The sequence below is a fragment of the Equus przewalskii genome, chromosome 2 (genome assembly GCF_037783145.1).
Source record: "Equus przewalskii isolate Varuska chromosome 2, EquPr2, whole genome shotgun sequence".
Taxonomy (NCBI): Eukaryota; Metazoa; Chordata; class Mammalia; order Perissodactyla; family Equidae; genus Equus; species Equus przewalskii.
Genome location: NC_091832.1, coordinates 84,877,581 through 84,901,172, shown reverse-complemented (window position 1 = coordinate 84,901,172; position 23,592 = coordinate 84,877,581). Strand labels below are relative to the sequence as shown.

Sequence of the window (23,592 nt, the reverse complement as noted above, 5' to 3'; positions counted from 1 at the left end):
AATACCAAAGCCAGGGAAAGACTACAGGAAAAGAAAACAACAGACCAATATCCCTGATAGATATAGATGTAAAAATTCTCAACAAAATACTAGCAAACCAACTTGAACAACACATTGAAAGCATTATACACCATGACAAGTGGGATTTATCCCTGGGATGCAAGGATGGTTCAATATATGCAAATCAATAAATGTGATACATTATATTAATAGGATGAAAGATAAAAATCATATGATCTTCGCAACAGATGCAGAGAAAGCATTTACAAAATACATCCTTTCATGATAAAAACTCTTAATAAATTGAATATAGAAGGAATGTACCTCAACATAATAAAGGCTATATATGACAAACCTACAGCTAACATTATACTCAGTAGAGAAAAATTGAAAGCTTTTACTCCAATATCAGGAGCAAGAGAGGGTGCTCACTCTTACCACTTTTATTTAATATAGTACTGAAAGTCCTAGCCAGAGAGACAAAGAAATAAAAGGCATCCAAATCAGAAAGAAGTAAAATTGTCATTAATTGCAGATGGTACGATCTGATATATAAAAAACCCTAAAGACTCAATCCCAAAACTGTCGGAAGTAATTAACAAATTCAGTAAAGTTACAGGATACAAAATCAACATATAGAAATCAGTTCTGTTTCCATACACTAACAATGAAACATCCGAAAAAGAAATTAAAAAAAAAATCCCATTCATGATAGCATCAAAACAATAAAATAATTAGGAATAAATTTAACCAAGGAAGTGAAAGATCAGTACAATGAAAATGACAAGACTTCACAAACAAATGGAAAGATATCTCATGTTCATGAGTCAGAAGACTTAATATTGTCAAAATGTCCATACTACCCAAAACCATCTATAGATTCAACACAATCCCTATCAAAATTCCAATGGAATTTTTCATAGACATGGAAAAAAATCCTAAAATTTGTATGAAATCACAAAAGACTTTGAATACAAAGCAATCCTGAGAAAGAAGAACAAAGTTGTAGGCATCATGCTTCCTGATTTCAAACTATACAACAAAGCTATAGTAATTGAAACATTTTGGTATTGGCATATAAGTAGACACACAGACCAATGGAACTGAAAGAGAGCCCAGAAATAAACCCCTGCATTTACAATCAACTAATAGCTGACAAGGGAGCCAAGAACACTCAATGGGAAAAGACAGTCTCTTTAACAAATGGTGTTGGGAAAACTAGATAACCACATGCAGAAGAATGAAAGTGGACCCCTATCTTACACATGCACAAACATTAACTCGAAATGGATTAAAGACTTAAACATAAAACCTGATACCATAAAACTCCTAGAAGAAAACAGGAAAGAAGCTCCTGGGCAATGATTTTTTGGATATGATAACAAAAGCACAAGCAATAAAAGCAACATTCAACAAGTGTGACTATATCAAGCTACAAAGCTTCTGCACAGCAAAAGAAACAATCAAAAAATGAAAACGAACCTATAGAATGAGAGAAAGTATTTGCAAACCATATATTGGATAAGGGTTTGATATCCAAAATATATAAAGAACTCATACATCTCAATTAAAAAAAATCCATTGCTGTGCAGAAGCTTTTTAGTTTGATGTAGTCCCATTTGTTCATTTTTTCTTTTGTTTCCTTGCCTGGTCAGACATGGGACTTGAAAATATGCTGCTCAGACCAATGTCATAGAGCATACTGCCTATGTTTTCTTCTAGAAGTTTCATGGTTTCAGGTCTTACATTCAAGTCTTTAATCCATCTCGAGTTGATTTTTGTGCATGGTGTAAGGGAATGGTCTACTTTCATTCTTTTGCATGTGGCTGTCCAGTTTTCCCAACACCATTTATTGAAGAGACTCTCCTTTCTCCATATATGCTCTTGGCTCCCTTGTTGAATATTAGCTGTCCATAAACGTGTGGGTTTACTTCTGGGCTCTCAATTTTGTTCCATTGATCTGTGTGTCTGTTTTTGTGCCAGTACCATGCTGTTTTGGTTACTATGGCTTTGTAGTATAATTTGAAATCGGGGAGTGTGATATCTCCAGCTTTGTTCTTTTTTCTCAGGAATACTTTGGCTATTCGGGGTCTTCTGTTGTTCCATATAAATTTTAGGATTCTTTGTTCTATTTCTGTAAAAAATGTTGTTGGAACTTTGAAAGGGATTGTGTGGAATCTATACATTGCTTTAGGAAGTATGGACATTTTAACGATGTTAATCCTTCCAATCCAAGAGCGCGGAATATCTTTCCATTTCTTTGTATCTTCTTCGATTTCTTTCAACAATGTTTTATAGATTTTGGTGTACAGATCTTTCACCTCTTTGGTTAAGTTTATTCCTAGGTATTTTATTCTTTTTGTTGCAATTGTAAATGGGATTGTATTCTTAATTTCTCTTTCTGCTACTTCGTTGTTAGTGTATAGAAATGCAACCGATTTTTGTACATTGATTTTGTATCCCACAACTTGACTGTATTCCTTTATTATTTCTAAAAGTTTTTTAGTGGACTCTTTAGGCTTTTCTAGATATAAAATCATGTCGTCTGCAAAGAGTGACAGTTTCACTTCTTCTTTTCCAATGTGGATCCCTTTTATTTCTTTTTCTTGCCTGATTGCTCTGGCTAGGACTTCCAATACTATGTTAAATAAGAGTGGTGACAGTGGGCATCCTTGTCTGGTTCCTGTTCTTAGAGGGATAGCTTTCAGTTTTTCTCCATTGAGAATGATATTTGCTGTGGGTTTGTCATATATGGCCTTTATTATGTTGAGGTATTTTCCTTCTATACTCAATTTATTTAGAGTTTTTATCATAAATGGATGCTGTATCTTGTCAAATGCTTTCTCAGCATCTATTGAGATGATCATGTGATTTTTATTCTTCATTTTGTTAATGTGGTGTATCACGTTGATAGATTTGCAGATGTTGAACCATCCCTGCGTCCCCGGAATGAAACCCACTTGATCATGATGTATGATCTTTTTAATGTATTGTTGTATTCGATTTGCTAGTATTTTGTTGAGGATTTTTGCATTGATGTTCATCAGTGATATTGGCCTGTAATTTTATTTTTTTGTGTTGTCCTTGTCTGGTTTTGGTATCAGGATAATGTTTGCTTCGTAGAAGGAGTTAGGAAGCCTCTCCTCCTCTTCAATTTTTTTGGAAGAGTTTGAGAAGGATAGGTATTAAGTCTTCTTTGAATGTTTGGTAGAATTCACCAGGGAAGCCATCTGGCTCTACATCAAACTAAAAAGCTTCTGCACAGCAAAGGAAACCATCAACAAAACGAAAAGACAACCTAACAATTGGGAGAAGATATCTGCAAACCACATATCAGATAAGAAGTTAATATCCAAAATATACAAAGAACTCATACAGCTCAACAACAAAAAAACCAATAATCCAATTAGAAAATGGGCAAAAGATCTGAACAGAGATTTCTCCAAAGAAGATATACAGACGGCCAACAGGCATATGAAAAGATGCTCAACATCATTAGCTATCAGGGAAATGCAAATCAAAACTACAATGAGGTATCACCTCACTCTGGTCAGAATGGCTATAATTAACAAGACAGGAAACAATAAATGTTGGAGAGGATGTGGAGAGAAGGGAATCCTTGTTCACTGCTGGTGGCAGTGCAAACTGGTGCAGCCACTACGGAAAGCAGTAAGGAGTATCCTCAGAAAATTAAGGATAGATCTACCATATGATCCAGCTATTCCACTGCTGGGTATTTATCCAAAGAACTTGAAAACACAAAGGCATAAAGATACTTGCACCCCTATGTTCATTGCGGCATTATACACAATAGCCAAGACTTGGAAGCAACCTAGGTGCCCATCAAGGGATGAATGGACAAAGAAGATGTGGTATTTATACATGATGGACTACTACTCAGCCATAAGAAATGAAGAAATCTGGCCATTTGTGACAACATGGATGGACCTTGAGGGTACTATGCTGACTGAAATAAGTCAGAGGGAGAAAGTCAAATACCATATGATCTCACTCATAAGTAGAAGATAAAAACAACAACAACAAAAAAACATGTAGCATTGGAGATTGGACTGGTGGTTACCATTGGGGAAGGGGGGGGGGCAAAAGGGGTGATTAGGGTCACGTGTGAGGGGATGCACTATAATTAGTGTTTGGGTGGTGAACATGATGTAATGTATACAGAATTCGAAATATGATGTACATCCGAAAAAAATAAAAATTAAAAAAAAATCCAGTTAAACAATGGGCAGAGGAAATGAATAGACATTTTTCCAAGGAAGACATTCAAATGGCCAACAGGTATATGAAAAGATGCTCAATATCACTAATCAGGGAAATGCAATCAAAACCACAATGAAAAGAAGACAAGATATATGTATTGGTGAGGATGTGGGGAAAAGGGAACCCTTGTGCAGTTGGTGGGAATGCAAATTGGTGCAGCCATTATGGAAAACAGTATGGAGGTTCCTCAAAAAATTAAAACTAGAACTACCCTATGATCTGGCAACTCCACTCCTGGGTATATATCTGAAGGAAACGAAAAGAGATATATAGACTCTCATGTTTATTGCAGCATTATTCACAACAGCCAAGATATGGAAACAACCCAAGTGTCCGTCAACAGATTAATGGATAAAGAAGATGTGATACATACATACATACATCACACACACACACACACACACACACACCCCCACAGAGAAATATTTTTCAGCTGTGAGAAAGAAGGAAATCCTTCCATTTGTGAAAACATGAATGGACCAGTGAGAATATTATGCTAATTGAAATAAGTCAGACAGAGAGAGAAATACTGTATGGTCTCACTTATATGTGGAATCTAAAAAAGCCAAACTCATAAAAACAGAGAACACAGCGTTGATTACCAGGAGGTGGGAGAATTAGGGAGATGTTGTTTGAGGGCACAAACTTGCAACCAGGAGATAAGTCCTAGAGATCTAATGCACAGCATTAGTGATTATAGAGAACAATACTGTTTTATAAACTCCAAAGTTGCTAAGAGACTAGATCTTAATTGTTCCCACCACAAAAAAAGAAATGATAATTATGTGACCTGATGATTACGCCACAGTGGTAATCATATTGTAATATATAAATGTATCAAAGCAACACGTTGGACACCTTAAACTTACACAATATTATATGTCAGTTATATCTCAATAAAATAAAAAGATACCATAAGAATAATACCTAAAAAGATTGGTTTTTAAATAGTCACTATAAGGCATTTCATGGCCCACAAACTTAGCAGCAAAGCACGCTCAGTGCATCAGCTTAATTCTAGGCCTGCATGTGGCATCTGGGGAACTTAGTGGGATGCTTTGGGGATCGGAGATACTGGCAGCAAAGCCACCATCTGGACGGGGAATCTTTTGTTAATTCCCCATTTTTAAAAACTGCCCTCTCTGCCAAGGGTCAGCCTGCATGGACAGCGGGCAACTGGATTCAAGTGTGTCCCTAAAGCAGGAGACAAGCCTCAACGAGGCTGCTTGCTCTGATATGAGCTCTGCCTGCAAATTCTAGAGCAGGGGATCCCCTCCGAGGGTGGCTAACGCCAGGACTCCAGGACAGAATGGGCACCTCTGGCTCTGCTTCTAGACAGGCCCAGCTGCCTGATGGAGTGAGGGAGGCAGGGTCATCTCACGTGGCCTCACAGGGCTGGTTCCTGGGTCTAGGTTGGTGCAGGGTCAGGCAGTTTGGGCCAGACCAGGTGCCCAGGAATGGGCTGGCTGCTGGGGTGTGAAGCAGGTACTGTTCAATATCTCATGAAAAACAAGGGCATTTCTGAAAACTCATGCCTGCCCCCATCCATTAGCATCTGATTGCTATGTGAGGTTACATCGTCATCACTATTTTTATAATAAATTCAACTCCAATCATTGATCTCTGGTCAGTGATAAATATTAAACCTTCAGAATATGTTGTTTAGATGCTGTGCTAAGCAAGATGGGTTCAATTTCCTTCTAATTTTTTTGGACTTAAATTTATTTAATTTCCACCCCGTTTAAGTTTCCTTGTATTACAAGCCTCGTTCTAGATCACAGCTCCGCCTTCTTGTGAATAAGGTCTATTGTACATGTGAAAAACACAAAGAAAAATGACACAATGGAAAAGGAGAAAGTAGAGCTTAAAGATAAAGGGATAATTAGAACATTGCTGAACAAAGGAAGTCTAATGAAAGGGTTGTATTTGAAATGCATTGGCATGTTACTGTATATAGAAGTATGAACTTTTCCTAATTTTGTTTCCAATATTTCCTAGATTCTTCTTGCAACTATACACTACACTGAGCAATATAAAAATCTAAACCAATTCATGTTTATAAGTTACCAACCTTAATATCTGGTCAAATCAAGATTTAGCAGTTAAATCCTTATTCCAATCTCAGAAAGAAAAAGTACACGAAGCAGCAAGGGGCAGACCCCCTTGGCCAGGGGCAGCGTCTTTGATCCAAGCAGGGACCCTTGAGACCAAGGTGGCCTAATTTATTCCCTTGATTCTATGATGCTGTTGAAGGAATCGAGGGTCAGCAAAGTATGGCTTGCAAGCCAAATCTGGCCCAATAATAGTTTTTCTAAGTTTTTTTCAATTTTGGTTGTTCTTTACACTTTTAAATAGTTGAAGAAAATCAAAAGGATAATATTTTGTGACATGCGAAAATTGTATGAAATAGTTTTACTGGAATACAGCCATGCTCATTCACTTAGATATTACCTACGACTGCTTTCATGCTACAGTGGCAGAGCTGAGTAGTTGTGACAAAGACCATGGCGCCCAGAAATCCTACAGTATTTACTACCTGGTCGTTTATGGAAAAAGTTTGCTGACTCCTAGATTGGAAGGCACACTGGAGATTTGGTAACAGCTATGGGAGAAAGGTTTTGGTTGTTTGCTAAAATATATAAATCAAGTATAAGATGTCTCCTGATTTCAGAAATATTAAAATATATATATAAAAAAAGTCTGTGACTCAAGTGACATGGTGGTAGTCAGATCTGGCTTTCCAAACATTATATGGATTCTCTGAGCCTTTAGGAAATGCTTTAGAAAGAATTCTTTTACATAAGGGGGTTGAACTAGGTAACCGAAGACTGTCCAGCTTAATTAAAGCTCCAGAATTTGTCATTCAAATGGACAGCCACCATCACTCACGTCTTCCATTGTTGGCTGTTCCATTACGAGTCATTTCCCTTTGAACCTATGGCCCTGTGGGTCACATACATTTACAGCTGAGTCTCTTATTCACTGTAGTTACATTCTATAAAGTCTTTACGAACAGTGAATTAGGAAATACTGAACCCTTGCTCCTAGGGGAAATTCAGGGTTAGGTTCCCACTAGCTATTGGTCACAACATTTTTATCAAAAATCAGTACATAACCTTGTTTGATGTGTGTTTCTGTTTAAAGACTCCTTAATTGATATTTATTGCTGATTCCTTAACATTGAACTCACGGCCAACAGCACTATAACTCACACCTGAACGAAGCTTATTGAGCACACTTATTTCCTCCATAAGGCACATCACAGTCTTCTTGCAGGAACACTAGATAATGCAGGGGCACTTTGGGGACCATTTTAAACAGAAAAATCACCAAAAAAGATGCAAAAAATGTGCTATCAAAGAGACCACAGAAAAGACACTTACTAGATGAGAGCTGGAACAAGAAGGCAGAACATCGCCTTGTTTGACCCTAGCTGGGAACATGCACATCGGACAACTCAAGTTTTTTACTGCTTGGTGCATGTCTGTGAATGACTGTGAAAGTGATGTATTGATTTGGGGGTTGCAAATAAATTTTAACAAGTAGGCAAATTCGTAAATGCAAAATCTGCAAATAATAAAGATCGACTATGTGTATACTACTGCAAATAATGATGACTGACAGTGTATGAAACTATATACACTTTCTAGTCCCTTTAACCATGACCTTGATAAACCAAATTGATCAACTGGCATTGTCTTGGCCTTTCTGATCTCAGATATTTAAAATGATATGCCCTAGTCTAAAGTGGCACCAATAATAAACATTCTTCTTTTCTATTGCTTAATAATGTCTGTCTCCCTTATGCAATTTCTTCATTCTTTCTTTTTTTTCTTTTTTTGCTGAGGAAGATTAGCCCTGAGCTAACATCTGTGCCAATCTTCCTCTATTTTGTATGTGGGTCACTGCCACAGCATGGCTGCTGACGAGGAGTGTAGGTCCATGCCCAGGAACTGAACCTAGGCTGTCAAAGCAGAGCACACCAAATTTAACCACTAGGCCATGGGGCTGGCCCCTCTTCATCATTTCTTTTTGTGTCAAATTAGGCCTTAGGTTTAAGGCTCCTTTCCAGCATATTGATGAGTCTCTTGTTTCATTCAATTCTTACACCCTGCTCCACTTAGGCTTTCTGCCTTTCAGACACCTGCTACCTTCTTTCAGACTTGTGTGCATGGTGTGCCACAGTTTGCAAACTGCTCTTCACACTCATCATCTCCTCTGATTGACACAATCTTAAATAGATTATATTATGCCCAGGACAGGCTGCTTTATTTGTGAGGCCCAGTGCAAAATGAAAATATGGGGCCCCCTGTTCAAAGTTTACTAAGAATTTCAAGATGGCGACAGCAGAATAGTAAGCCAAGTCTGGGACGCTCTGCCCTGATGTCTCCCACAGGTGGTTCTCCCCCTCTTCCACTCCTGCCTTCTGCTCCTGTCTCATTTATGAACCTGGGAAACTGCACTTAATCACTCCCTGTCTTAATTCCTTTCTCTATACAAAAGGTAAAAAAATGAGTAAATATTACTATTATTCCCTTTTTATGGAGAAAGGAATTAAGATGAGGTGATTAAGGGTAAACAGTAATATTTACTTATCCTTGCCTCATGGAGATATTAGAAGGAATTAGTGACAGGACTTAGGAAGAAAGGCACCCGGTAAATCCCAGGTATTATATAGTTATTTTATATTGTAAGAAGAGGGATTTAAGCTGCATAAGAGGCGAGGATTTATTGACACAGGTGTTAGACAATGAGAGAGTTTTCCAAAATCTTCCCTAGATATATTTCAGATTAGGAAGAGATTCCTGTGTGTCAGGTTAGATCTAGATGCGATTTTTCTATGAGCAGGGCTTCCAGGACCCACAGTAGTTCTTTCTACCTGATATTGTGTTTTTTCCAGAAAGCTCACACTATGGCATCTTAACTCTCACAGAATCAGGTGGGACTGGAAAGCACAATTCCTTTATACCTCCCCAGACAAGGCCAAGTCCTAGTTGTCCTCCAGCATTCTTTTAAAACTAGCTGTGAACAAGTAGCACATGTCCTGTGGGCATGCAACTTATGAAATTTAATTAATAATGAAGCCAAAGGAGTAGTTGTCATAAGAAGAAATGCTTTTCCCCCCCTCTCTTTAAATTAGGATCAGACTCAACTTTAAATTTTGCCAGTTAAGGATTAAAAGAAACAAACTACTGTCTGTTATCATCCTAAGTTCGTAAGTGAAAGATTTTGACACCAAAACAAACAGAAGCAAGAGAATGGGAGAAAATATCTTCAAATTATCTATCTGATAATGGGTTAATATTCCAGGATAGATAAAGAACTCCTACACCTCAACAACAACAACAACAACAACAACAACACAACCAATTAACAAATAGGCAAAAGACTTGGGTAGAAAATTCTCCAAAGAAGACATACCTATGGCCAATAAACATGTGAAAAGATGCTCAATATCACTAACTGTTATTGTTAGTGCTGTCAAGTAGCTTCCAGCTCCTAGCCACCCTGTATACAGTAGAGTGGAACCCTCTCTGGTCTTTTTGCAACATCCTCTCGTTTTCTGATGCTATATCAGACAATGCTCTGCTGCTATTCATATGTTTTTCATGGCTAATTTTTTAAGAAGTGGTAGGTCAGGTCCTTCTTCTTCCTCGTCTGTCTTAGTCTGGAAGCTCCGCTGAAACCGGTCTACCATGGGCGACCCTGCTGGTATTTGAAATACTGGTGGCATAGCTTTTAGCATCACAGCAACATGCAGCCACTACAGTATGACAACTGACAGACAGGTAGTGTGGTACCCTGACCAGGACACAAATCCAGGCTGCAGTGGTGGTCTAACCACTAGACAAACAGGCTGGCATCACTAATCATAAAGGAAATGCAAATCAAAGCCACAGTGAGATACCAGCTTAACACTCATTAGGATGGCCACTATAAAAAAAAAAAGCAAATAAGTGTTGGCGAGGATTTGGAGAAAGTGGAACCCTTGTGCTCTGTTGGTGGGAGTGTAAAAAATTGTGGAAAACAGTTTGGTGATTCCTCAAAAAGTTAAACATAGAATTATCATATGATCCAGCAATTCCACTAGGAATATACTCAAAGAATTGAAAGCAGGGTCTCGAAGAGATACCTGCGCACCCATGTTCACAGCAGTATTATTCACAACAGCCAACAGAAGCAACCCAAGCATCCATCGACAGATAAATGGATAAATAAATGTTTTAAATCAACCTTTTCCAAAGAGGTAAGGGAATAACCTAGATTTTGCATTAAGTCAGCCACAGAAAACCATGACCAACCACGAAAGACCAAAGGAGACAAAGTTCCGTGGCTGCAAGTGGAAATTAACTGTCATTATAATTAAGGTATAAGTAAAGTATGATCTTCCAGATTGGAGAGAAAGGACTCAGGACCAATATTACTGATAAAATCATGAGTTGAAATGCAAGATCAGCTTTGAAGCATCACGGCTGCCTTCGATGCCAAACTCTCTATATGGGTGATATATATGCACACATTCATATCTGTATCTGTGTCTGTATCTAGTACATATATATATATATATATGTATATAGTATATAACAAAGCTTTCACTAATCCCAAATTACTCATGCATGGGTCAAGGTCTGTCATAAAGTTTGTTTTGGGGTTATTTACAAAGAGAGGGGTTGCTAAGCTATTATGATTTCTTAGCTGTACTTAAACACACAAACACAAAGACTTTCACTCACATTCAAAATGCTCACTTACAGGGGCTGGCCCCATGGCATAGTGGTTAAGTTCGGCATGCACTGCTTCACTGGCCTGGGTTCGGGGGTTCAGATCCTGGGCATGGACCTACACCACTTGTCAGCCATGCTGTGTTGGTGACCCACACCCAAAAAATAAAGGAAGACTGGCACAGATGTTAGCTCAGGGCTAATCTTCCTCAAGCCAAAAAAGAGGAAGATTGGCAACAGATGTTAACTCAGGGCAAATCTTCCTCAGCAAAAAGCCCCAAAGCCAACAAACATGCTCATTTACATACATGCCATCACATGACAGAAAGATGCATACTTATTTTCTATTCATTAAAGCAATTTTACTAAGAAGGTTTACTAGACAACACCTTTACTTTTTTTTCAGTTAACTCTCCTCCCTGTTTGCTTTGTGGCTTCTGACAGTTACTGGAAACCTCACGGGTATTAACACGAGTTGAATCAATGAGCTATTCTTCACAATAACCTCCTCGTTGCTATGGCTAAGGAACAGTTTTCAGACTGTTTGCTAACTGACCTTTCTGCAGCTTCTGCCCCTCTGAGCCCTCATTTGCACAGTGGGGGACACACTCTTTTCTGGCTGGTTCCCTGTGTCCCTATTTTTGCCTCCTTATCTTACCTCAGCACTGCTCCTTCGCAGACTCTCTGCAGGAGCCTCCCTGGTTTTGGTCCCTGGGCGAGTTTTCCCTCCAGATTCAGCTCTGGGCCCTCCTCTCACCACACTGATGCCTGGGCAGTTCCATCTACCCACAGGCTTCAGGGAGCACCACGTGCTGCCGCTTCCTGAGTCTGCATCAGCACTTGGCTCTCTTCATGTTCACCTCCACGGAGCCCAAGGCTCACCTGACATTTCCCCTGGGATGTCCTAAGGGTACCTCAAATCAGTACATCCAAAACACACGCATTGTCTCCCTTCACAAAGCTCCTCCCTTGGGTCCCCTCTTAGTGCACCCCCTGCACCCCACCCAGCTATCTCCAGCCAAAGCCTGGGAGTCATTTAGGCCTGTCCCCTCCTCTCTCAACCTCCTCCTCCTGGCTTCCTCGCCAAAAGCCATCCATTCCACCACCTGAATACCTCCTGGGTCCCCCTGCTCCACCCACTTCTTACACTGCACCAGCATCCTAAGTGGCCTTTTGTTCCTCTTGCCCTTCCTCTAATAGATTCTCTAGGTCAGCACTGTCCAATATGACTTACTGCATTGCCCCCAATGGTGACAACTAACCACATGTGGCTACTGCACCCTTGAAATGCAGCCAGTGTGACTGGGACCTCAATTTCAAATTTTCCTTAATTCAGAATAATTTACATGTAAATAGCCACACGTGGCTAGCGGTTACTACACTGGATGGAGCAGCTCTAGATTCTCCACAGATGTGCTCGAGATCCCTCAACGCTTCCTTACTGTGGTTTACAGATCCCTTCATCATCTCCATCCTCATTTCTCTCTGTTCCTCTCTGACACTCTTGGATACAATGAAATTCTCCATTTCTCAAAATCCCCATGCTTTCTCTCCCTTGGGCTATGAATTCCTCTGGCTTGGAGTAGCTTCCCGCTATCTGTCTGGCCAACTCCTACTTTGCCTTTGGGGCTCAGCTTAGCAATCATTTCCCTCATCTCATGCCATGGCCCATCTGCACCCTGCCACTTCCCCTTCCAGATACTACACCTATGGTCCTTACAGTCCATATGGAGCACCTATCACACTGCACTTTAATGCCCAGTTTACTTGTCTATATTTCCCATTAGACTGCATACTCTGTGAGGGCAGGCACCAAGTCTCCTTTGCTGCTGAGGTCTCCTTAGCACCAGCACCATGCCTGGCCTGCTGGGGGCTGCCATATGTGAACCTGCTCTGCCAGGGGCTCATGTCCTGGGAGCAGCACCCTCACTCTCAGAAGCAGAGCCCCTTGGCAGTGCTTTCTTTGCACACCCCCATGGAGACTGTTTAGAAGGGACAACTGAGGTACAGATGGCTCATTCCACAGGGTATAAAACAACTGGGCACTGAAAAATATATTTTCTTATGTAGTGTCCTGGTTATTCAGATCCTCTTTTCGACAGGTTTAGGAAGACAGTAATTCAGCTGTGCTGTTGCCTCTCACAATATGAACTGATTACAAACCCTAGGGGAGCTTGGAGACACACAATCATGACCTCTGACTGACACTGCCCTTAAACCATTCATAGGTGAACAAAGAAGGAACAGCAGGTAAGGACACCCTTCAGATCTATGGAGAGTTACGTCTCCCGGATGGGCTTCGTGGCCCCTGCCACCAGCACATAAAACACACCAATCCATGAACTGCCCAGACCTTTCCACATCACACCCAAAGTCATCAATTCTGTATTTATCCATGATATTGAAATAAAAGAACACTCTGACCTATTTTTTTCCATTTCCCCCATTTTTATTTTTAAATATATTTGATGCATTTTTTTTCAATTACACAAACATTAAAATGTTTTAAATGAAAATAAGTACTCATTGGCACAATTCATCCAGGGCAATGCATTGTGAACTATGCTATACCCCTGAAATGAGAAATCTGTTAAGGCAAATGGCAGTCTCTATCTACTATAGGGATGCAGAAAGAGACGCCATAAACCGTTAATAACTGTTCCACTGGTTTCACCAACTAGACAAAGAATCAGATCTGCCATGTCCATTATTCATCTAATTTGGAATCTTCCCTAGGAAGACTTCTTTTTCAGGAGTGGGTCTTCGTCTCCCCTGGTGCCCTGGAAGATAAGGCTCTGCTCCCTGAGCTGAGGAGCTGACTCCGGAATAAACAACTCTTCCTTTATTTAGAATCTTTCTTAGTCATGATCTTGTCAAAGAGGAAGGCAGTATAACACTGCTAACAATTATATTAAATAGTTGTTTCGCTCAGTGAGACAGAGCAAGAGAACATGGCTTTGCATCCTGATCTCTCTCACACACGCACACACACGTGTGGCACTGCCAGCACTGGGTATTTTATTACAGATATAGAATCAATCTCAGTTTATTGTCACCTGAGCAACCAGAAGAGAGGGAATTTTCTCTCCACACACCACAGCAGCACGGCCAGCCTTTGTTAATTATTAGCAGTGTTCTGATAACACCCTGGCAAGGATGTTCAGTTCACCAACATCAGTCCTTCCTGATGGCCACCTCATAGCAATCGCCATCAGCTCCATCATCATCATCTTTAATCCCTTCAGTGAATTAGAAAGTGGCTCTGGCACACCCCAACATGTTTGCACCAAGACCAGTCTCCACTGGTAAACGTCTAGCAGGATGCTCGGAGAGCTGACGCTGGTGTGCACTGGGACCTGCAGGACCTGGGAATTGCTTCTGTGCTGAATCAAGTCTAAGTCTCCACTGTCAGATAAGACAACTTACGTGCTTCCCACCCTACACTGTGGAATGGTCTTTCCTGCCTCCTTCCTTGCTTGACCTGGCCCACGTTAGCCTGTCAGCTCCTTGAGGCACATGCTGTGTGCCTGTTTGCGTGTCTCCGTGCTGACAAGTAAATTACAACTGCATGAAGGATGCTGTTTGGTGGTACAGAGACATGGTTCTGGGGAAACCCAAACAGTCTGAGAAAAGGGGAAGCCACGGGGTGAACAGCTGTTCGGTGCCTGTTATGTGGTTGCTGCCTCTGTCCCTGTGTTATTTCATTCACTTCTAAAAATTCCCTATGAGTATTATTTCCATTTTACAGATGAAGAAACTGAGGGCTGAAAAATTTCAGGGAAGTGCCTAAGTTTACTGAGAGAAATGGTGGTGACAGCCCCACAGGCCATGCTCTTTCTGCTGTCCCTGGAGTCACATTTCTGTGGTGGGCTCCTATTTTGGCCTCAGAACTTTTCCTGAGGAGAAACTGACTGGAAAGACGCAAAAGAGAATCAAATGTGAAAGTGAGCGGGCTGCCCGAAGGGAGGACCGAGGCGAACCTGTGGCTCCCATTCCCCAGTGTGCGGTAGACATACTCAACCGAGGTGTGCGGCCATCTTGAAGCCACCCATGTGGAGTCATGACGGAAATGGCCGCCACCACAGCCTGCATGCAAGAGCACGTGCTCATTAAATGAGCAATGAGAATCTCAAAATAACTCGTTAACCGTCTTGGCTGCTTGCAGCAATCTCTCTTTTGCTGGTGACTGTGTCACTGAGATGTGACACCCTCTTCACGTAAAGAATGAAGTCTCCCCAGTGTGCACATGTAGCATTTACTGTACAGATGTTCTGCTCTCAGCCCACCTGCCTTTCTCCCCTCGTGGAAGGGAAACCTTGGCTCCGAGAGCCTGGCTAGGGAACAGTCACTTCAGTGTTGGGCATTCCCTCTGCAACCACAGAAAGCAATGATTCAGCAATACAACCTCACAGTGTTTCCTCTGGTTACGCAAAGAACAGCGTCTGAGTGACACACCGGTGCCTGCCCAGGCAACCAGTAGGTTCTTACCCGGGTTTAATGATCATATGCAGAGACAAAAACCTGCACACCGAGGCTTATAGTAAGACAGACCTAACTAATGTTTTGTTTTGAGAACTGCTAAACATGCATAACATTTTAACACAACACCAGGCTCACTGCCTTCACAATGCAACCCTGTGCCTCACAAAAACAATGCATTCCAGAAGGTGCCAGAGAAGATCCAAATGTGTCTGGAAAGCCGGAGAGCAGAGCAGCTGTTTTTCATGTTCCTCAATGCTAGTTTTCTGATCTCCAAAGATGCAGCCTAGCTGAAAACCAGCAGCTGCTACAAGCCTGAAGCTCTCCTTCATCGGGAGGTGGTGTCAGGAGCACTAGACAGCGAGTCAAGAGGATTCCTGCTGCCCCTGGCTACCTACGGACCTTGAAAAATCACTCTCTGGGCCTCTGTCTCTTACTTCATAACATAAAGATTCTCTGACACTCCCTTGGAAGCCTTCCATGACCCCTGCCCAGCACAGCTGGTTCCTATACCTTCTTGACAAGGCCTTCCATCGACTCAGAATAAACTTCAGTGGGCCCACAACGCATGGTGTGCTCACCTCGTCAGAGCTCCCATCATGCTGCCCTGTATGGTGCTCTCTGGTTGCCCAGAGCAGGCTGAATGCTCCCTGGCATTGGGTCTCTTCCCCTGAGTACATTGCCTGGCACTTTTAGACACCAAAGTATTTGCTGAATGAGATGAACATCTTCTTCTATCAGACAAGTGGGATTCTTAAGGACAGGCATTCCGTCCACACTTGCACCTCAGGTCCTAGAACATGGCAGGGGCTCACTGACACACGTGTTCTCAAAGGGCCCACTGCCCTGGCGACCAATTTCATGACCTCCTGCCTTGCATTATGCTCCAGCTGCCTCTCTAGAATCTAAGCTATTTGAGGGCTGGGTTGGTGTCATACATTTATTTTGTATCCTCTGTAGCCTTATCAGTTTTGCTAGGTATGAGGCACATTTCTGCTGTGTGTTTACTGAAATAAAGTTGATTACAATGGTATGACCATGAAATTATTTAACAGAAAAAGGGCAATCTTTGCCCCCCAAAAATACCACTAATATTACATTTAACATTTACTAACTGTTCTACACACTGATCACGACATAAATAATCCTTGATCTCTAAGAGTGAATAAAAGTTACCAAGAAATTCATTAGGAATGTGCTTCTTACACAGTGGAAACTAACAGCCACTCCTAGCAATAGCCAGAAAATTACTATTAATTGTCAAATTCTCTCTAAAAGAATAAGGAATCTCTATGCTTTACATAAAACACCCAAACATCTACAATGCCAAAATACATCTATTCCTAGGAGCTTGCCCACAGCTGCTTCCTTGGAAACATTTTTTGGGGAAAGATTGATGTTCAGAGGGTTTATGATTCGTTAAAGTTGGCGACCCATTCAAATACTTAATTGCCAACCTGTTCTTTCAGAGAATGTTCCTTTCCCTCACCGTGGCACTGTTCTGCCACGTGCACCACGTGGGAGAAATCCGTCTGATGGGATGCTACTCAGCAATGAGTAGGTATGAACTTTTGATATATGCAAAAGAATGGATGACTCTCAAAGTGATTATGTTAAGTGAAGGAAGCCAGACAAAAAAGACTACATATGTGATTCCATTTATCTGAAACACTAGAATATACACACTAATCTATACAGTAATGCACCACATAACAATGTTTTGGTCAACGACAGACCACATATATGATGGTCCCATAAGACTAGTACCATATAGCCTAGGTTTGCCATAGGTATACCATCTAGGTTTGTGTAAGGACAATTCTATGATGTTCGCATAATGACTAAATCACCTAACGATGCATTTTTCAGACCAAATCCTTGTCGTTAAGTGATGCAGGACTGTACTGCCAGAAAGCAACTAGGCAGCAGGAGGTAGGAGGACAGGTTAAAAAAGGGCACAAGGAAACTTATAGGGTGATGGATATTTTTGTTGTCTTCATTGTGATGACAGTTTCATGGGTGTATCAAACTTCCCAAATGGTATACTTGACGCATGTTCTGTTTATTGTGTATCAATTATACCTTGATTTAAAAAAAAACAAAATGAAAAAGATCCTTATTTGCCTTGGGGGATCTTGCAGAAAATCATCATTTCTGATATAGCCATTTGGCAACTGTTTGTTGAGTTCCTATCTTGTGCCAAACAATGAGCTGGCACTAAAAACAAGCTGGCAGAGGACAGTTTGACACATCAACCACTGGTGTGGCCTCTGTGTTTCCACTGGGCTACTTTGCTTAAGGCACCAAGATGCTGAAAGACTGTGGAAACACAAGTTTTAACTTCTGTTGTCAGTCTCATTACAAGCAAATTGCTTCAAAATGTATCATCTATTATCATGTGTTGTGACACATACATACTTATTTTGATGTTGCACTTGTGCCTTCTGATACATTCGAACAAATAAGAGAATTCATCAAGAAAGAACCACAAAACCCCACTTTGAGTTCTATTAAGACAGACTTTCCATAAAATCAACAAAACAAAGTAACTGTGCTCCTTGCTGTCATGTAGGTGATCCATGTTCCATGCTCTAGCTTCCTGCATTTCCTTTTGCAAGAGTTGTGAAGACCATCATTTACTGTGTTCTCCAAAGTCTTGCTTGTCATCATCTCTTATTCCTAAGATTTTCCATTAAACTATGCTCTTTAGGCCACTGACAATCAGCAAAACTATCACTGAATTCACCTTGTGCGGATTTTACTCATTGCATGAAAAGTTCAGAGAGAGCAAAGCAACATGACAGCACTGGGTCTTCAGTGTAAAACACTGGAAAGTGACATTCTTTTATCAATCAACCCACAGAGAGATACTATTCCACTGGCATAAACAAATCTTTAAAGGATGAACCATTATTTCAATAGTAATACTATTATAATATTGGTCATCAAGCCTGTCAACATTTTCCTTGACAACAGAGACATATTTGAAAAAGAATTCCTCATACAAATGATATGGGCAGGACTTTGGCAATAAATTTTCCAAAAGAAAGTATGAAAACCTCACAAACATGAAAAACTAAATTAGCATGACTGTGTACAACTCTTTTTGAGCCAGAATTGGAGAAAGTGCTTGCAAAGTGAAACAAGAAGCATATTTTAAATGACATAACAAAGCCAGTTATCCAAATTGATATTTTGTAGAAACTGTTAACCAACACCTCAACTACATCTATAATTGATTAAATTAGAAACAAGCTCAGAATTTACTTTCTATATTTACACAAGACCAGAAAGGTGACTCCTATGAAGAACAGTGAATATAAGATTCAAAATTTGGCAAAGATCGAGATGATCCAAGTTGGCCCTGGACCACTAATAATGTTTTTGAAAGATTAGGTTATTAGTTTAACAGTGGTAGAAGATGGACACTATTTATGCACTGTTAAAGCAAACATTTTTATTAACCAAACATCTTCTAAACTGCAAGCAGAAACGTGAAACTTGATCTGACACCTGTAGAACATCTGAGGGCCTTTCCCGGCCCAGGACACAGGGGTTTTGCCATTTTGGTGTACATTTCTCTTATTCTGCTCAGAAATGAGAAGAGCCACACCCTTTACTTTAAATGATGTTTGTTTCAAAGCTTATTTGAAGAAAAATTTCCTTCCTAATTAGTTCTCAACTCTTGCTGCCTTCCATCGGATAATCTACCCTTATTCTTCCCAAAGCCCTGAGAACTCTTTCTCAGCTCTACGGTTTTGTCTGGTCAGTAGCATGTGGTTGTTGATCCTTCATTCAACAGGCACCAAAGGGACCTACTTACGTCATGCATGGAGTCCAGAAGCTTGGTCAGTTGGTAGAATCTCTGCCAGCTCTGCCCAGAATTGTTGGGACACTTTGTTACCATCTTCCTTAGTTCTTTGATATAATTTGTCCTCATTTCTTCAAATGCAGCCTGGCATTTGAGGCCATCCTTTGGAACTGTGTTTAAGGAATACACACATGTAAATTCCCAGATGGAAAACAGCTTTAGCATCTTAGTAGTTAAATGGCCAAGATGATTTTGAGGTCATTAGGCTCACACTTTTAGATTGATACCGAATCTCAATTACCTCATTTATGAATAAATTTGGCAGTTATCTATTGGTAAACCCTTGTACACATACATATACAAAAGAATAATAACTGCTATTTATAGAGTGTATATTATAATACACTTTGCATATGTTAGCTTGCTTAATCTCAATCTTATGACATAACCATTTTATTATTCTCATTTTACGGATGAGGAAACTGAAGACTGGAGTTTAATCACTTGCCCAAGGACACAATAAGCAAATGGCAGAGAAGAGGTATAAACCTAGGTGTGTCTGTTCCCAAAGCCTGCCTCTTAACAACAATGCTACATTGTCTTGCCACCTGTCATCAAAGAGTTTTATGAATCCTAACTTGCCAATACTTCAGAAGTAGGAAAATATACTTTGATTTTCCAGGACAACTGGAAGAGCCACAGATAATCTAAGCTGAGGCTAGAATTAGAAAGTAACATCTTCACATTCAAGTTCAAATATCAAAGACACTCAGGGAAACCGGCTGTCTACCAAGGGGAGGCGATACATGCAAAGAAGCACTTTCCATCCTCCTTGCTCCAGGATCACATGACCACTGAGGTGCTGTCACGTGACCTCTGAGACAACGGGATGGTGGTTCTGAGCACTGGTGTGTTTGCAATGGGGTAACACAATAGTGGCTCTGCATGCAAGGCAAAAGCTAAAAGTTTCAAAAAGAATAAACTATGTTCATTTTTATCTTTGATAAGGCAGAAAATTAAAGATAACATGTTCTTCTTTCCTTTTATGTAGTGGCTAGCTGTTATAATCAAAGAAAAAAATCTCACTTAAAAGAATGCTTTGGGATTCAGGACCCAGAAGCATATCAAGTGCTTGTGTGACCTGCTGAAAGGAGACGCTCTTCCCCAAGACACAATGTAGAAGCACTTTACGGAGAAAGGGTGCGTCTGTGCCTGCATTCTGCCAGGAGACGTAGGGTGGAGCAGAAGCTGAAGGCATCCCCTTTGAAAATCTCCTTACATGTTTGTCTTTTTTGTTTTTTTTACTACAGCCAATACAGTTATGTTTATGATTTACCTTTGAAAAATAAAATCACTTAGAACTTCATTTTTAGAAGATGAAGACCTAATGAAAATTCATCTTGTGATATTAATATTCTGAATTTAAAACTGCTTTTACTTTCACGTCTTAATTGCACATATTTGCTAATTTATCATAACTGGTATAAATAATAATTTCTTGGGTCATCAGCGCTTGAGAATGGCTAAGTACATGTGTGAGTACTATGTGCCACCCCAGAAGTCAGGAACACCGCTGTTTCTAAATAAACCCTGTTGTCCCATATAAAATATGACTTCTCTTGCAAATTAACTTCACAAATTATGTTAATAATCTCCTCCTTGAGTTTAATGTTGAGGCTTTTGATTTGTGGTTTATCTAAATCTATTTTTGTGGGGAAAAAATAAATCCCTAAGAGCAACTGCACAAATTCCTGAAGATGCCACAATATTACTTGTGGTTTAAAATATCTGACATTCACATTCAGATAAATGCCATCCATTATGTAACACATAGGTTTTTTTCTTTTTTTTCTTTAAAATTAAACCCTTGTTTAAAAAGTATAAAAAATATAAAGAAGGATGGTAATAACTGGGATGTTAACAGTAAAACCATAGATCCATTTTCTACCAAAATTTTAATTTTAACCTAAAACTTTCTAAAGGAGACTGAAAGTTTGCAAATAACAGCCTACATGGCCCATTTGCAGATTAACATTTATTTTTCTAAGTTATGAAATTTTATGCAGTAAACCTTTAGTTTTTCAATATGGATACTTATGGATGTCATCCTATACATTAAAAAATTACCTAAAATTAGAGTGAAAATATTTCACTATTATATTTCAATACTATTTGGTACATCTGAGATTAACCAAAGGCCTTCATATTTCTGATGGTTGTGTTATCAGGTTCTCAAGATTATGAACAATTTGTGTCAAATTTTACTTATCTTTTACTGCTGTAACCGAAATGTAGTTGTACCATTTTCCCAGCCAAATTTTTTAGAAGTTGAAATAAACCCACAAATAAAAAGAACTTAAGTCAAACCTCAAATTTTGGAGGTCTGCCCAGATATTCTGAATTTACTTATTAAATGCAGCAGGGCTGCTGGAAATCAACCAAAATCTGTGGACTGGAGAAGAGCAAAGAGATGACTGGGGTGAAAGTTTGTCTGCTTTCCTCTGTAAGCATAAAGAACATGAGACTCTCTTCATGTCACTGCTAAAAAAACTTTCTTGATACACTGGATATCAGGTGTGTAATAAGAGAAAAATTTTCATGCGTTCTGTCATGGATTAACGAAAAAAGCTTGCTAAAACCTGCAGTTTCTATGATTCATAAAATTCTTTACTTATGTTTTCCTACCTTTTTATTTTGCTTTTCCTGCATCTACAAAAATCAGAAATGAAAGTACTGAGCTACTTGGAAGCTAATAAATTAATTCGGGTAGCTTCAAAATGATATCAGAACTGATTATAGGCTGACTGATGAAATGGATGTAAAAGGAGAAGATGCTAATTAAGATTGAGGAATCAAAATTTATAAAGAATTAGTATACATGCCTTTTTAGAAAAAATATTTAAATTCTATCATCCATCTGATCATTTTTTAACATTTTTCTAAGAGTAATGGTTATTGACATAGCTTGTAAAGGGGAATAAAATCACTGTCACTGAATGTAAAGATTATATTTCCAAAGTTATATTCCAGAAAGGATAAAGGAGGAACATCAGAAACCTGGAGGAAGAATGGAGCAGGGAGAAAGCGCCTGGTCCTACTGACCCTGCAGAGGAGCGGCTGCAAACACAACGCTACAGGAGATGGGCTGAGAGTAATTAGTGAGGAATGGTGGGGCCTGTGGCAAACGGGAGGGAACATGCCCTGCCCCAGGCCGTCAAATTGAATGAAAATAAAACAAGACAAAAGGCCAAAAGCAACCTAAAAAACCTGCGCAGGCCAAACAAAACACAGCTGTGAAGTGCTGGCCCCACCTCCCTACCAGGCTGCTGGTGTGCCCCCTCTCCTGGAGTCTAGATTCCGCCTGCTCGCTGCTCTGCTCTCCCGGCTGCTGTCGGGAGAGCATGCGCACCAGCCTCCTTTCCACTCCTTCCTCCCTGCTCTGTGGGCGAGTGGGAACAACACTCAACGTGAATTCCAAAGCCCTGGGCTTGAGTCCTAACTCACAGAGGACACCGAGCAAATAACACTCGTGTGCCTCCTTCTTGTTAACTGCAGACTGGAGCTATCAATCTCAGAGGGTTGTTTGAAGTATTAAATTAGATAATACAGGGAAAACCCTTCGTCAACTTGGTGGTGCTAAACAGATTCTTACCCACAGTCCCACTGCATCCCCTCTTCCTGCTCTGCCTGATTCAGGCTTACTCTTCCTCAGACCCGGCCCCTCTTTGCTGGAAATAACATCCCTTCTTACCCCTTCTGTCCTGATTACCTTGGCTAGTGATGCCACTTTCTCCCAAATGACTCTACTGAAAACTGCCCCTTCTCCCAAGGCCCTGATTCACGGGCCAAGGGGAGGGCTGGCCTTGCTCTGGATGCTCTTTTCTGCTTCCAGGTGGTCACTCAACAACCTCTCCTTCTTTGAAGTCCATGCCATTCGCCCTGGCATCCCTGGTATCCAGAATATTTCTCAGTTTCTTCAGTGGCCACAGCATGTGGCTCAGAGATTTCCTCTCCCTACTGTCCCCTGCCATCATTCTTGGTCTCACCCTCATGTGATGTGAGCTTCCTTAAATTCTTTCCCCTCTGTTTGAAAATGCCTGTGCCGTTGTCTGAGGAAGAAGTGCTCAACATCCTTGCCAAGGCTAATCCTGTCCTCTCTTGTCTCTCCTGGCGCCTTATGCCATCAACTTCTCTCCTCTCATACTTGGTGCCAGAGCCTAAAAAAAGCCTTCCCATCAATCTGCAAGTCCCTGGCCATCTGGCACCTGCCCGATGCCGAATGGTCAACTCCAGTAGGCT

General features: G+C 40.4%; 1 protein-coding gene across 7 annotated transcripts in view; it reads right to left on the bottom strand.

Moving 5' to 3' along the window:
* Nucleotides 1-23,592, bottom strand: part of NR3C2 (nuclear receptor subfamily 3 group C member 2) — a 325,890-nt gene that overhangs the window by 13,224 nt on the left and 289,074 nt on the right. For all 7 annotated transcript variants that reach the window (XM_070611634.1, XM_008513775.2, XM_070611631.1 and 4 more), the window contains exon 8: nucleotides 19,306-19,463. In XM_070611634.1, coding sequence (XP_070467735.1) covers nucleotides 19,306-19,463 — 158 coding nt within the window. The remainder of the gene's footprint in view (nucleotides 1-19,305; nucleotides 19,464-23,592) is intronic.